At 47.4% G+C, this 15,964-nt stretch overlaps 2 protein-coding genes across 7 annotated transcripts in view; both read right to left on the reverse strand.

Moving 5' to 3' along the window:
* Positions 1-1,565: 1,565 nt before the first annotated feature.
* On the reverse strand, positions 1,566-13,175 carry LOC135234818 (putative testis-specific Y-encoded-like protein 3). Its single transcript, XM_064299778.1, has 7 exons — positions 11,794-13,175; positions 10,323-10,400; positions 8,706-8,817; positions 7,969-8,111; positions 7,344-7,420; positions 5,660-5,775; positions 1,566-3,966 (listed from the first exon to the last, which is right to left on the reverse strand). The coding sequence occupies exons 1-7, from the start codon at positions 12,793-12,795 to the stop codon at positions 3,767-3,769; spliced, it is 1,728 nt and encodes a 575-aa protein (XP_064155848.1). The 5' UTR covers positions 12,796-13,175; the 3' UTR covers positions 1,566-3,766.
* Positions 13,176-15,342: 2,167 nt separating this feature from the next.
* The window catches only part of foxp3b (forkhead box P3b), a 21,571-nt gene continuing 20,949 nt past the window's right edge, over positions 15,343-15,964 (reverse strand). For all 6 annotated transcript variants that reach the window (XM_064299785.1, XM_064299784.1, XM_064299786.1 and 3 more), the window contains one exon: positions 15,343-15,570. In XM_064299785.1, the coding sequence (XP_064155855.1) occupies positions 15,489-15,570 (82 nt within the window). In that variant the 3' untranslated portion in view covers positions 15,343-15,488. The remainder of the gene's footprint in view (positions 15,571-15,964) is intronic.

Consider the following 15,964-nt stretch of genomic DNA (forward strand, 5'->3'; position numbering starts at 1 on the left):
GAATTCAGGCCGGTCTCTAGAATTACATTATATTTATATTGAATTATATTTGAATCATATACAGTAGTTACAAATTCTTTAGACTTTCCAAATTTGTCTTTGACGTTTTAACATTTTGATACAAAGTATTTTATTGTAATATTTTTTACTGTGAGTATGTAACAGTGTAATGTCAAATTTTCATCTGATGCATAGTGGACCTTTTGCAGAAAAAAAAACTTCTTTAAGCAATTATGCCACCTGCTGGTGGTAACAGGAACCCCAACCACACACACCTTTGTGCAGGCAGATAAATTCAAACACACTGCCTCCTCTGGACACCTACCGCCACTACACTTACATGCTCAGCATGTGGCAGTAGCAGACTCCGCCAGCTGAGTTTTTTCTTTAGTCGAGCAGGAAAACTAGGGCGACTTCCCAAAGATACAAACTCTCCCTCCTTTTTTTCCAGTGTGCATGCACTTCACATTGAGTTAACACGTCCACCCACAGTAAAACGTTCAGTGACAAGCCTAACAGAGTCTACAGGATTCCCCTCCGGCCATTATGAACTCATATTAACAGCGTGAGATTTAACACTTGATTTAACGCTGAACATTTTCACAGTGCACCAACCTCCTGGCCGTTGACCTCTACAACCTGGATCTCGCCAACGCTGGTCTTCCATTGGGTGCTAAACCGGTCCCTAATCCCTCCCCTGGAACCCAGCCGTTTGTCACATTGTCTCGGCATCAGGAGCACGGCGAAGGCGGTGCGTGGAACGATCTTCTTTGATAAAATGTGAAAGTGAGTTTCCCGTGACCCCGGAGCGAACTCTCGGCTCAGCGTGTGACGGACGGAGCCGAGCTGAGGTTCTGAGACGCACAGACGGTCCCGCGGGCTCGCGGTGCGGTACCCTCTGATGCCGCACGCGAGTGCGGGCGAGGACGCGCACGCCGGCGCTGCTACCACCGCACATTTCGGGCCTCGCGACCCTCTCTCTTCTGAACCCACCTACAGGGGGCCGTGCATGAAGAAAAGCATCATGGGACATCTCTTCACACACGTACACACACACAGACAACCGCGCATACAAACACACACACGCAGGTACACGCAAACACGCGCACACAAACACACCACATGCACACACACGTGCACACAATCACACACACAAACGTGCACACAAACACACACAAACACACCACATGCACACACACGTGCACACAATCACACACACACACACACACAAACGTGCACACACACACACGCAAACACACACAAACGCGCACACAAACACACACACGCACGTACACACACGCACACACACACACACACAAACGCGCACACAAACACACACGCGCAAACACACCACACGCGCACACACAAACACACACACACAAACACACACACACACACACACACGCGCACACAAACACACATGTGCACACAAACACACCACACACACACACACACGCGCAAGCACACAAACACACACCAAATGCAATGCAGATTTCTGACTGGTTAGGCCATCCACTGTACAAGGCACAGGCTTCCGATGAGAATGAATTCCATTCACGAGCAACTAGGTTCCAAATCTGTCTTTATTAGAAAAAAATACAGAACAGTAGCTGTTGTACATTATTTCCATCTGTTACTAAAAACTATCTATGTTATAAAACTGTCCATTCAAAGTAAATTCAGCACACAAAATACCTTTTTTGCTTTTACCAATTTCAAACTCCAAACTATGGAAAGGAATGGTATTATTATTATTATTATTATTATTATTATTGTAAATGCAAAGATTACAAAGCCCAACTGTTTTCCAAGTGAGAAAACCATGAAAATCAATATTTACAATCTAAAAAAGTGTGATGTCATTGAAACAGCAGGATGTTAGAGGGGCAGTAACCACAAACACCGAGGCCCGTTTCCCACAATAAATAACCTTAATCACCTTAAACGTCACCATAACTCCACTTTCACTAATATCGGCAAACGTACAACCTGTTACATAAGCAATAAAAAAAAAAATTCCTTTTCTTTACCTCTCCAAAACGAAAGACTGAAACTAAAACTTCAAAAAACGCCAACACGTCTGGACTAAGCCACAAGTTCACGTCAGGACTGAACCACAACGTCTTCCAGACTTCTGTACTAAACGGGCTCCAGTAAACAAGCGATAGATGTACTGTCCAGCGCACTGAATACTTTCACTACTCGACCACGGCTGGGGTCGGCCATTTTAATTACTCCTGAACTGGGCTGGTCCAAAGTGAGTAGGTTGGATTAAATAAGGACTACACGAGTTTTACAAATAACCCTGAATATAGGAGCCGTAATAAAGGAAGTATTTACAAATGGAGGTTTAAAGCACTGCTCTCAGCTGCTATTTGCCTTGTTTATGTGGATCACGGACGTGGTGCAGCTGTACGGACAGCAGTGGCCTCTTAACACTGAACCAAGATAAGAGCCTCCCGCCTTCACTGCTGACCTGCGCGGACCTGACCTCAAAGCACTGATCATGTGACCTCAGACAAGCCCGCAACCAATAGGATACCAGAACAAGCATGCCTGAATAAGACCGATGGCCAGAAATCGAAACCTGAAAGCACCATCCTACCTTCACGAGCGTGAGTGGTGTAGACATACACGGGTGAGAGCGTACAGCAAAAAACCAAAAGTCAATCTAATGAAGTATTTGAGATCTTAGAATTTAGACTTAAAATCTTAATTCTGTTACTTTTTTTGGCTAAATTAGACAAAAAACATTGCCAATCAGGTGACACAGTTTGGCTCATTTCAAGATTTGCCAAAGGGGTAAGAACATTAACTTACAGCAAACAGTAACTTAAAGCGGGCTGTTATGTTCTACTTGAGAGAAACATTTTAAGTCTGATTACGAGACACGCTTGTTAAGACAGACAGTTGGTTTTTTGCAGTGTGAGGTGTGTGTGTGTGTGTGTGTGCGTGCGTATGCAAGTGAATATAACGAGTGGTTGGGCACATATGTGCATTACCACTATCGACTGTCACCAAAAATGCCTTTCCTAAAAACAACCCTTCAAATATATTCAAAAATATATTTACATATAACTGAATGCCAGTGCTGTCAGCCAGTATGCACGCTTTAGACCAGAGGTTCTCAAACTCGGTCCTGGGGGACCACTGTGTGCTGGTTTTCATTTCAACCTCAACCGCAATCCCAAAATTTTAACAAGCTGTTAATTTTTCTTAATTAGGTGCTTTTCATGTTTTAGAGCTGGGGTCCCCAGTCTTATCCAGAAAGGGCCAGTGTGGGTGCACACACCTGATCCTGAATTCTACTAATCAAGGTGCTTAGCAATGACTCTAGTGATTGATTAGTAGAATCAGGTGTGTGCACCCACACTTGCCCTTTCTGGATAAGACTGGGGACCCCTACCCTAAAACATGAAAAGCACCTAATTGGCCAGCAGAGTAGCAGAGTCCCCATGTGACCAGGGCAAACACAGGACCTTACAGAGGAGAGCAGAGGGCTGCTTTAGGATATCGTCAGCGCTACTGTTCTTTATGAACAGGCGTGTTTCGCGGGGAAGGGCTGAATGGCTTGTCGTTACAGCGCTGTTTAATGCACAGCATTCTGGGTACTGCTGGAATGGTTTTACAGTCGGAGGGGCGGAGGAAGGCCCATCTCTCGGGGGGGGGGGGGGGGGGGCAGGGGAGGAGGGGGAAGGAGGAGGGCTCTGAGAGCACGAGTGCTTAAAATGGCTTATTGGCGATCCTCATTAACATATTCAGATGTTCAGTGCTGGGCTCCACCCCCGGCCCCGCCCTCCTCCTCCTCCTCCTCCTCCTCTTGCCCTTTGACCTCGGGGCTGCTGGACTCTTGCTCTTCGTCCAGCTCCTCCACGTCCAGCTCTTCCTCCTCGTCCTCCTCCTCCTCCTCCTCTCTGTCAGAGGAGTCGTCGTCGTGCTGCTCGCCGTCCTCGCTGTCACCTGACCCTGAAGAACGTTGAGATGTCACCATGGAGATCTGCCTTTCTCCAATCCGGCGTGAACGAGCAAACTGTTGCACATGCATGTTACTTACAAGCAGACCTGGATCAAATACGTATTGGTTTTGGATTCAAATACTTTTCTACGCTTTACTGACCTTTAAAAAAATACTTTCCGGGGAAACCAAATACTTTCTCAAATACTATCTAGAGCCTTTTAAAAATACTTTAAAATACAAATACAATTTAAAAATATTTTGAAATATTTCTGTGATAGACAACAGAAATGACGGAGCCAGCAACAATGTAGGCTTCATGCTGAAGGGGGTATCCCAGAGTTCTTTGTGAGTGGCCCTCAATGTGATGTCAGCGAGTTATAAATACTGAGGGCACTCCAGGGGAACTACTATTCAATTTGCCTCATGAAAAAATCCCCATGCAAGACTACGGCCATTTTGCCAGTTCAATCCACTGAAATAGAACTGACCCCAGCCCTGTTCCCATCACAGTCGGGAAATAATGGAATATGTGACAGACTGAGGAAAAAGTCAGCAATGATAATGATGCATTCTGCATACGACATCTTAAAGTTGTGCATTCATTGCAACTTAAGCAATGTGTATTATTTCGCGTGCTGCCCGCGAAAGCACATATAAGAGGCAGGGATGTCACGATGACCGTATGACCGCTAAGAAATTTCCAGGTGGTTAAATTTCCATCACAGCGACGATGGGTAGGCCTATTTAAAAAAAAAAAATGTTTACGCCATTTTTTAAGTTTCATTTAAAATGAATCACTTTTTTGTAAATGTTTGTAAAAACCGGTCACCTGCGTATTCCCAATTACAGAATGACGAACAACGGTAATGTCAGCTTCTATTTACGCATCATCTAAAAAGAGCTCTCTCTCTCTCTCTCTCTCTTATGCATACGCCTCTCTTTCTTCACAGGAGTTGGAGCCTACGTTTTGAACTTAGCCGACTGGCTGGCGCTAGGGGAAGAGTCCCGAATGCCAGCTAGTAGGTTAGAGACTGAATGCAGTTCATTAATCTTTTATTCTGTGGTGGTACTGACAGCTAACGTTGATGTAAAGAGACAAAGACCGATTCAGTGAACGGACAGTAAGCTTTTTGTCCTACGACAACCCAAAACACTTCCAAGTGGAGTTGTTTAGATATTGCGGTTGGTCAGAATCCTCAAGGGAAAAAAAGCAGGAAGATATACACAAGAAGAGCACACAGGCAGAACGACGGGAAATGAAGTCACCCCTGTCTGGAATTGCCTGAAAGGAGAGAGATCTTTCCTTCCACAGAGCCTCAAGCACGTTTTTCTTTTTGCTTAATGTTTAGGCCTATAGGCCTAATCTGTTTTATACGAATGGAGTCGCCTTAATTCATTTACTTTACAGAGGTTTTAGCCAGTGTTTTATATTCAATAAGAGAGGCTGTTTCTTTATGAAACAGTGGAAGCGTAAGCTTAAGAAGGAGCTTAATAAATAATGCTGAGGGTGATAATGACTGTTCAAATGTCGGGTAGTTAGTGGGCTAAATGGCTCCTAGAAGACAGGGTATATGTAACTGCACAGAAAACCGTTACAAGAAAGCTGTGTTTTGAATAGACCGCTACAGTAATTACTTAGTAATGGTTTTTTTCATAACTCTCTGTATCAGTACAGGTATCTCTTCACTTGCGTAACCTCACCTGTGTCTGCGTCTTCTTCCTCGTCCCTGCGGGCCCCGCCCTCATCCTCATCTTCCTCAGAGTCCGAGATCACCACACACTCGTTTCCCGAGCTGTGATCCATTCCCCTGTGTCCACTGAGACAAGCAACGTGTCACACACACACATCTGCATACACACCATCAACATGTGCTGCAGTCTCTACACAGGGAAACACTGAGCTGTGCTGCGGTCTCTACGCAGGGAAACACTGAGCTGTGCTGCAGTCTCTACGCAGGGAAACACTGAGCTGTGCTGCAGTCTCTACGCAGGGAAACACTGAGCTGTGCTGCAGTCTCTACACAGGGAAACGCTGAGCTGTGCTGCAGTCTCTACGCAGGGAAACACTGAGCTGTGCTGCAGTCTCTACGCAGGGAAACGGTGAGCTGCGCTGCAGTCTCTACGCAGGGAAACGCTGAGCTGTGCTGCAGTCTCTACGCAGGGAAACGGTGAGCTGTGCTGCAGTCTCTACGCAGGGAAACACTGAGCTGTGCTGCAGTCTCTACGCAGGGAAACACTGAGCTGTGCTGCGGTCTCTACGCAGGGAAACACTGAGCTGTGCTGCAGTCTCTACGCAGGGAAACAGTGAGCTGTGCTGCAGTCTCTACGCAGGGAAACAGTGAGCTGTGCTGCAGTCTCTACGCAGGGAAACTGTGAGCTGTGCTGCAGTCTCTACGCAGGGAAACGGTGAGCTGTGCTGCAGTCTCTACGCAGGGAAACGGTGAGCTGTGCTGCAGTCTCTACGCAGGGAAACAATGAGCTGTGCTGCAGTCTCTACACAGAGAAACGGTGAGCTGTGCTACAGTCTCTACGCAGGGAAACACTGAGCTGTGCTGCAGTCTCACGCAGGGAAACGGTGAGCTGTGCTGCAGTCTCTAGCAGGAAAAGTGAGCTGTGCTGCAGTTCTACGCAGGGAAACTGTGATCTGTGCTGCAGTCTCTACGCAGGGAAACGTGAGCTGTGCTGCAGTCTCTACGCAGGGAAAAAAAGCTGAGCTGTGCTGCAGTCTTACGAGGAAACTGGCTCCTAGAGACTGCGCGTGCAGTCTCAGCAGGGAAACGGCTGGTTTTGCTGCAGTCTCTACGCAGGGAAACGTGAGCTGTGCTGCAGTCTCTACGCAGGGAACACGCTGAGCTGTGCTGCAGTCTCCTACGCAGGGGAAACACTGAGCTGTGCTGCAGTCTCTACGCAGGGAAACACTGAGCTGTGCTGCAGTCTCTACGCAGGGAAACACTGAGCTGTGCTGCAGTCTCTACGCAGGGAAACAGTGAGCTGTGCTGCAGTCTCTACGCAGGGAAACTGTGAGCTGTGCTGCAGTCTCTACGGAGGGAAACGGTGAGCTGTGCTGCAGTCTCTACGCAGGGAAACGGTGAGCTGTGCTGCAGTCTCTACGCAGGGAAACAATGAGCTGTGCTGCAGTCTCTACACAGAGAAACGGTGAGCTGTGCTACAGTCTCTACGCAGGGAAACACTGAGCTGTGCTGCAGTCTCTACGCAGGGAAACGGTGAGCTGTGCTGCAGTCTCTACGCAGGGAAACAGTGAGCTGTGCTGCAGTCTCTACGCAGGGAAACTGTGAGCTGTGCTGCAGTCTCTACGCAGGGAAACGGTGAGCTGTGCTGCAGTCTCTACGCAGGGAAACTGTGCGGTTCGGTGGTGGACACAGACCTGCCGTTCTCGCGTGGCTCCCACAGTGGTGTGAGGTAATACCTCAGAGGATTTCTGTACAAGTCCTCCTTTAGAATCTACAGCCAGGAGAGACGGGGGGAGGGAGAGAGACAGAGGGAGAGAGGGATGGAGAGAGAGGGAGGGAGAGGGAGAGAGAGAGAGAGAGAGAGAGAGAGGGAGGGAGAAGGAAGGAGAGAGGAGGGAGAGAGAGTGGGAGGGAGGGAGGGAGGGAGAGAGAGCGAGGGAGAGGGAGAGAGAGAGAGAGAGAGCCGTTTAAACTTGCGTTTCAGTGTACGGTTGTATCAGGGGAAAGGATTTCGAATGGATATTAAGTTCAACATAAATGGTTTGGTAATAGACATGGTAGAACAGCTACACCTCTACATGTCAAAGAAATCAAATAACCGTTCAACACACTTGGTTGAGTTCTACTGTTAGTCACTGAACAAAGCCTGGATATGCTGGAGCAATACTGTCAGATCTGGGCCCTGGCAGTAAAACACTGGCGAACAGCACATCCGATACCTACTTAGGTTTGAAAAGTAGCTCAACAGGAAGCCTGAATTTGCCATGAATGAACTGAAAGACAGATGCTAACAGTGAGGCAGACTGCTGCAAGCAGTACCTGGGCTATCTGGTCGTGCCCTGGCTCGCTGTGGTCACTGAACCAGCAGAAGAAGCTGCCACTCTCCTTCCCAGAAGCCCCCTGGGAGGTGAGGTCCTGCCCCCGATGCCACAGGATGGGGCTGGAGAAGGAAGCCATGGACCCTGGCAGGGAGGAAAGAGAAACACGTTCAGGAACACGCCGGACTGCTGACTAACCGAAGCGCAAAGCATTCAGTTTACTCCCGCGTTACCCGCGCAAAATGCACACGTGCTACCGCTGTGACACTGAAGATAAAGCTATACCCTCCACCCTACTGAGCTTCTGACACTGAAAGTACGTACTTTACAGCAGAGCGTCTGAGGTGAAACTGCTCTGTTGCTATTGCAAAGGGTGGAGGGAGACAGAGGAAAGAGATGGGATGAAAGAGAGAGGAAATGGGAGAGAGAGAGAGAGAGAGAGAGAGAGAACGAGAGGCAGGACAGAGAAAGCAAGCTAGCATTTTACCAAATAATCAGTGCAATTCAAGTGTACTTTACTCACAAAACAAACTGAGTTGCCAAGGCTGCAAAACATAATAATAAATATGTTCTATTATGTGAAAACACCTCAGTAAAGAAATATTGATGATACACAGCTTGAGAATTACAGCAACATTGCAGTGGGGTCAGAAAAACGTTTTCAGACTACACCCCCCCCACTGCTCAGCCTAATGTCAACCGAGGTACAAGTCCTCCCCCCCCGCAGTCCGTGCTCACCCCCGAGACCGAGGTGGAACTCCTTGAAGATGGTGGCGTTCTGGAAGTACGAGTTACAGTTGAAATGGAAGGAGATCCTGTAGCCCATCCTCGTGTTCTTCAGGGACTCCACCTGAAGAGGCGTCATTGAACACAGTATGAGAGCTCTCGAACCTCATCACTGGCCAGGATCAATCCGCATTGTTTACGTGGGACTGATACGACACCCGAATCGGCAAAAAGGCTACTTCGTTACCTAGCTTCATTTCACCTTCAACAAAGTGGATACACTTGATAGCATCGCATTTGATCTCTTCTACCCGATGACAACAGAAAAATATTTGGACAGTGAGTATGTTACCAGCAGTTCCGATGCCTGTTCTATCTGAGCCATAACTGGAATCCAGGAAGAGACACAGCAGCATCTTAACAATCTGCAGAGAGTCTAGCACACCGCCAGTCAAACCCAACAAGCTAATCTGCACTTTCTGCACAGTTCCTCAATGTACACGACAACCAACAGTGACTCTTTCTCGCAGTTGTGTTAACACTGCCGAAAGATTTGTGACTTAGCTTGTTAGCCAGCTAAGCTAGTCAGCCTTTGCATTTATTTATAGCATTGCCCGGCAACAATAACAGTTGTTAGAGTGGCTAACAGAATTGTAAAGGAACTATTTTTGTTGGCAGAGCCGAATAAACAATAAAATAATAATCCATTGTCTAAAATTGCCACAAATCACCATTACATGAGAAATAGCCTTGTTCATAGAACTGTAGTATAAAAGCGACACCGCACTCAAGTTCATGCGGTTCAGCTATATCAGTCCTGTGAGTAGCATACCTCGGCCATCACAGTAATCATAAGTATCGCCTTAATGCATACTCCCTCGCGTTTTGCCACAATATCAGCCTCCACCCCCCACCCCCCGCAATACTGCCACCCTTAATAAGAGCCCTCAACTGTTTCTAACAGCTGTACTTTAGCTCTGTGTACCACCACCCCCCCCCCCGCCCCCACATTCACCTGCCTGATGAGCAGAATAAATGTATAAATGAACCTGCCATTTCCGCAACTGCTCCACCAGTCACAATGACTGTGTTAATGGATAATAAAATATTATGTTATCTTATCTTAACTTAGCTGTAATCTGTAAAATGGAAACGCTGGACAAGACAACGGATGTGTCGGACAATGGGGTAGACGTACTAGCTGAGCAGCTTACTATATCTCAGGTAGAGCTCTTCAGCTGATAGCCAGAACCTTGTAAATATCAGGAATTACCACTTTTTAGAACCACTACGGTTTGGACAATGTGTTTACAGGGTGGTTAATATTCCACTAATCTATTTGTAGGCCCAGCAAACATCACTTAGCTAGAATATTAGCTAGTTAGCCACATTCAAAAAGTTAACAACAGTTTTGGAGCGTCTTAAGCCAATTACAATGTTCACAAAAGATGAACAAGCAAATGGGTACATTCAGTATTTAAAATTTTTGATTTGTGCAATCCCCTTTATATACAACCCTTGCACATCAGCAACTTTGGGTCTGAGTATTATATTGGCAGTATAAAAAGAAAAGGCTAAACTAATCAAAAGCAGAAACGGCCATGCGTAGCTGTAGTACCGCACTCTCACCTCTAGATGGCTCATGGAGCTGAGAGCCTCTTCATCGCTCTCATCGATGTGTGCAGAAAGCAGGGGATGATTCAACAGCTGAGTAGCTTTAAGTTAAGGAAACAGACACAAACACACATACACAAACACACAGATTCTCTCTGGGACTGATCCCCCAGCTCTCCCCAGACAGACAGAGACGATGAGAATAAACCTGCCACAGCCATGAGTCCCATTGCACTGTGAGTTAGCAGCTGTTAGCTGTTAGTTAGTTAGCTGAGGTCAGCTTGCAATGATTATGGGCAGCTAACAAACCTCAGGCTTTGAATCAAGTTGATAAAAACCGCTTTCTCCTGATTCTTTCAGCTCTTTTCTCCATGCAGTGCCACTGTTCTTCAAACAGTGACCACCAAGCACGAGGGCCCCTGATCCCCTGACCGCTCTAGCACTCTTATCCAACCCCCTGGTGGCTCTAGCAGTCTTAGCCGACTCCCTGACCGCTCTAGCACTCTTAGCCAATCCCCTGACCGCTCTAGCACTCTTATCCGACCCCCTGGTGGCTCTAGAACTGTTAGCCGACCCTCTGGCTGCTCTAGCACTCTTTGCTGACTCGCTGACCGCTCTAGAACTCTTAGCTGACCCTCTGGCTGCTCTAGCACTCTTAGCCAACTCCCTGCCGCTCTGACTCAGTGCCCTCTTCACAGCCAACCCCCTGGCGCTCTAGCACTCTTGCTGACAACCGCTCTAGAACCTCAGCCGACCCCTGGCGCTCTAGCACTCTTAGCCAACTCCTGAACCGCTCAGCACTCTTAGCCAACTCCCTGACCGCTCTAGCACTCTTAGCCAATCCCCTGACCGCTCTAGCACTCTTAGCCAACCCTCTGGCTGCTCTAGCACTCTTAGCCAACCCTCTGGCTGCTCTAGCACTCTTAGCCAACCCTCTGGCTGCTCTAGCACTCTTAGCTGACTCCCTGACCGCTCTAGCACTCTTAGCCAACCCCCTGGCCGCTCTAGCACTCTTAGCTGACCCTCTGGCTGCTCTAGCACTCTTAGCCAACCCCCTGGCCGCTCTAGCACTCTTAGCCAACCCTCTAACCGCTCAAGCACTCTTAGCCAACCCCCTGGCCGCTCTAGCACTCTTAGCCAACCCTCTAACCGCTCAAGCACTCTTAGCCAACCCCCTGGCCGCTCTAGCACTCTTAGCCAACCCTCTAACCGCTCAAGCACTCTTAGCCAACCCCCTGGCTGCTCTAGCACTCTTAGCCAACCCCCTGGCTGCTCTAGCACTCTTAGATGACCCGCTAGCCTCACAAGAAGCACCACTGCCTTCTCTGTGTATCATAATAAAACATAACACTTGTTTAATTTGGTTACTCACAGTTAAAGGTTAAAGCATACTTTAACTTTGAAAAAAGCCAGACTGGGCCTGGCGCCAGTCACCAACTGGTCTGAGGCCTGGCCAGAACCAGGCCGGGTCCGACAGGGTGGATACAGCGGTGACCCAGAACCCAGGGATGGTACGGATGATCGCGCTGCGCTGCTCCAGATGGGGGCGCCGTTGCTGTGACAACTTGAGTTCCAGGCGCTGGTGTAGGCGGGCAGATTTCCTCTCCAGCGCCTCCAGCCGCACCTGCACCTGAGCCAGCGAAGCCACCGACTGCCGAGTCTCTGCCGCCATTTTCACCGACACGATGGCGCACTCCGCGTCCTCCGCTTCCTCCTCTGATGGAAATGATGAGGACTGGGAGGAGGAGAAGCCAGACAAGAATCCATCTCCCTCCTCCTCCTCCTCCTCTCTGCCCAGCAGCAGCCCAAGTCTCTGCCTGTCAGCACTGTCCACAGCGCCACCCTCAGGGGAGGAGGTAGAACTGTCTGCAGCTGCTGCCTGTGCAAGCAGACTCTTCCCAGCAGTTGGGCTCTGCTCCCTGGCCACAGGAGAGCCTCTTTTACTGCTCTTTCTAAGGTTTTTCTTTCTAAACCCGGCTTGTCTGGAGGTATGGGCCTGTTCCGTACGCTCATCTTCACCTACTCGAGTCAGACTAGCAAGCGCCTCAGCGGCTGCAATCGCTGCCCAATCAGATTGCTCCGGCGGAGGAGAGTGGCAGGGCGCCCTGACTCCTGCACTCCCGTTTCCTGCTTCACTTAACGTTTGCGGGTGCGCGTCCCCGCTGCTGCTGCTACTAGTGCAGGGCCCGACGCCACTACTGCTACTCGTGCTTGGATACGCGTCCCCGCTTTCCGGGAGTGCTGTAGTGTTCCTTGTTGTAATGGGCGCACTTCCATTCTCGCCGTGTGTTGGGCTTTTCCCTGATTCCTTCGTCTCTGTTCTCCCTGCAGTGTCACTGTTCTTCACATCATGACGGCCAGGCACTAGGGCCCCGGAACCCACGGCCGCTCTCGCAGCCTTGGACGGCGGGGACGCGCGACCTGGATCAGGGGATGCGCTTCTCTTTCCCGCTACAGACTGCTGCGTGGAGTCCGAGAGCTCGCTCATAATTATATTAAAATGTTTAATAAATTGGTTTAAACAACTGAATTAGCGGTTTATTTACAGCCAGACAACCTCGCTAAAATATGTTTTAATTCTAGCTTTCTCCGTTCGTCACTTTTCTCGCCACTCTGCACATCCAAGCTAGAATTTAGGCGGCCTTTGAGGAATAACTCTTAGGCAGCTAGTCTTTCCACGGCATTGTGGAAAACGTTACTTTTTATTGCTCTTTGAGCCAGGTGTCGCTACAGCAACGAAAGCAAACGGTGGAGGAAATAAAGTTTCTTACAATCTTGTTTCGATTCATCCCTGTTCCCGTACCTTTACATTCCCCCTCCTATCTTTAGTTCCCTCTGCGTCGTTTTTACTTGATAGACAAAATGGTTCACGTCATTGGCTGCCCGACGCCGCGCCGAAACCTCTCCTCCAATTACAGTTAGGACAACAACGAAAATGGCCTTGTTTACCTCATGTGACTATTATCTGGTTGGTAGATGAAAGTAGGTGTGCTCAATCAGACTGGAACATATACTGATGGACGTGGAGACTTGCCAATCGGTGGGGAGGACCGGAATTTGTCATTAAACGTGCAATGACGCACTTGTTTTTGTGAAGTTCGCAAAACGGTTGTGTGGCAATTTCAGAATACGGCTGCGTTAGTGTTATATTTTTTTTAAATATTTTATTTTACCAGTGGGCTGTATGGCCATAGTAACGCGTCCCTGGAAAATCTATGGCGTAATTAAAAAATATATATTCAAGTTCCTTGAAGGGTGTAGCCTAAATCCAAACAGAAAGGCAACAAAACTATCCCTCATTCTGCACGTACATTAAAATAATTCGTTTTCCTTTTATTTTCCTGGTTGTAGACCTAAGCTATTTAAGGTTTTTATGTTGTTTGTTTGTTCTTCTTTGTACTTCTGTTCTGATGTTGCTGTTTAACATCTCTATTAACAATATTTACAACATATTAGTTAATGGATGTCATTTTGTAACTGTTTATGTATATGTTTAATGTAAAAATTTATTTGAGACGGCCACGGGGTGTAACATTTTCTCCTGGACAATTAGTTTTTTATTTGAGCTATTGTCTCCTGTACAGTTTCATTGGAACTACAGTTCATACAAGCGCGCGCATGCACACACACACCTCAAGCTAGCTAATGTGAATTTGACTTCGAATTTTCATAAAGCCCAACCTTAATATTGGGGTTCCTCTTTTAATTTGTATAATTGCGTGCAGATTTGCAAAACCAGGCACGATGGATCAGTTGTCTGAAGAAGTGCATTTTTATTTTCATATGTCTCCCTCTGCAAGCATTTGTTTTCATTGGGTGATTTCTGTGCTGACAGAGTTTGAAACTCACCCATGAGAGTGAAATGGAACCAGAAGGTGATTGTGTGACTTCTGAAGGAAAAATGCACATCGTGTGAAATTTATGGAAAGTTTAATACGACCCTAATTTGGCTCTCTTTATTGTAGTTCAGGATGGATCTTTTGGGTTAGGTTAAAACCGAGGTCCTGACTCAGTATGGTAATTAAATATGCTGTGACACTCTATTTCTACAAGAGTAGAGAGTCCGATTCCAAGCCTTCCCAGTCTCGCCACATAACATCATCCATTTTAAAATCCCTCCCTCTCTACCTCAGATGATGTGCGACCAGCGTTTGGCACAATAAAGCCACCATACGTCACTTAAGCGCTTGCTACACGACGCACAGGTAAACAATCTTACTGTTTATTCATAATCATAATGCACCACTTAAAGCCATTTTCAGTGCATGCACATTTTGTGCTATACAAATCTAATCACAGCCGTCAATAGCATTGCCCTCAACGGGAGAAATTCTGCTTTTAAAATGTATTATAGCAAAACAGCCAACACTGCAATGCACTCCACACAATCGAAACATGAAAATAACTCAATATCACAAGATCCCAATTCATTCCTTAAAGGATAACGTGTGATTCCGCTTCACTTTTCAAAAAGTTACCTCTTTTACACATAACATTTAATATCACTCTCTGTGCACACTTATTAGTATGCAGTGTTTTATGAATACACATGCAGTGCACTGGAACATGCGTGTTTGTATAATAGACCTGCAGTGCACTGAAACATGCATGTGTGTGTAATTACACACCTGCAGTGCACTGAAAGATGCGTGTGTGTGTGTGTAATAACACACTGCAGTGTGCTAGAACATGCGTGTGTGTGTATAATAACACACTTCAGTGTGCTGGAACATGTGTGTGTATGTATAATAACACACTGCAGTGTGCTGGAACATGTGTGTGTGTGTATAATAACACACTTCAGTGTGCTGGAACATGTGTGTGTATGTATAATAACACACTTCAGTGTGCTGGAACATGTGTGTATAATAACACACCTGCAGTGTGCTGGAACATGCCTGTGTGTGTAATAACACACTGCGGTGCACTGGAACATGCATGTGTGTATAATAACACACTGCAGTGCGCTGGAACATGTGTGTATGTGTGTATAATCACACACCTGCAGTGTATAATAATTTAAATGAGAAAAGAGTCAGAGCTTCACGCCTTTCTTTTATTTGATAAGAAGGTATGACAAGGACGTGACGATGGAAAGTGTTAAAGGACTCGGTGCATGACGGTGTCCCACGATGTGAGATGGGCGCAGTGGTGGGAGCGCGAGGGTGTGAGGCAATCCGCTCAGTGGGCCTCTGGCAGGCCGCCGGTCCAGGACTGAGGGGGGCAGAAGGTGTAGGGAGTGAGGTATCCCACGCCATGGTCCCTGCAGACAGATACACACACACAACACACACACAACACAACACACAACACACACACACAACACACACAACACAACACACACACACACGCACACAACACACAGCACACAGCACACATGCATACACACACACACACACACACACACACACAGCACACAGCACACACGCAGCACACATGCACACACACACACACACACACACGCAGCACACATGCGTGCGCACACACAGACACACACATACAGACACACACAGTACACATGTATGTGCACACACACACACACACACACAACACATGCATGTGCATACACACACACACACAACACACAGCACACATGCATGTGCACACACAGACACACAGACACACACACGCAGCACACATGTATGCGTGCATACACA

This window comes from Anguilla rostrata, chromosome 11 (genome assembly GCF_018555375.3).
Source record: "Anguilla rostrata isolate EN2019 chromosome 11, ASM1855537v3, whole genome shotgun sequence".
NCBI lineage: Eukaryota > Metazoa > Chordata > Actinopteri > Anguilliformes > Anguillidae > Anguilla > Anguilla rostrata.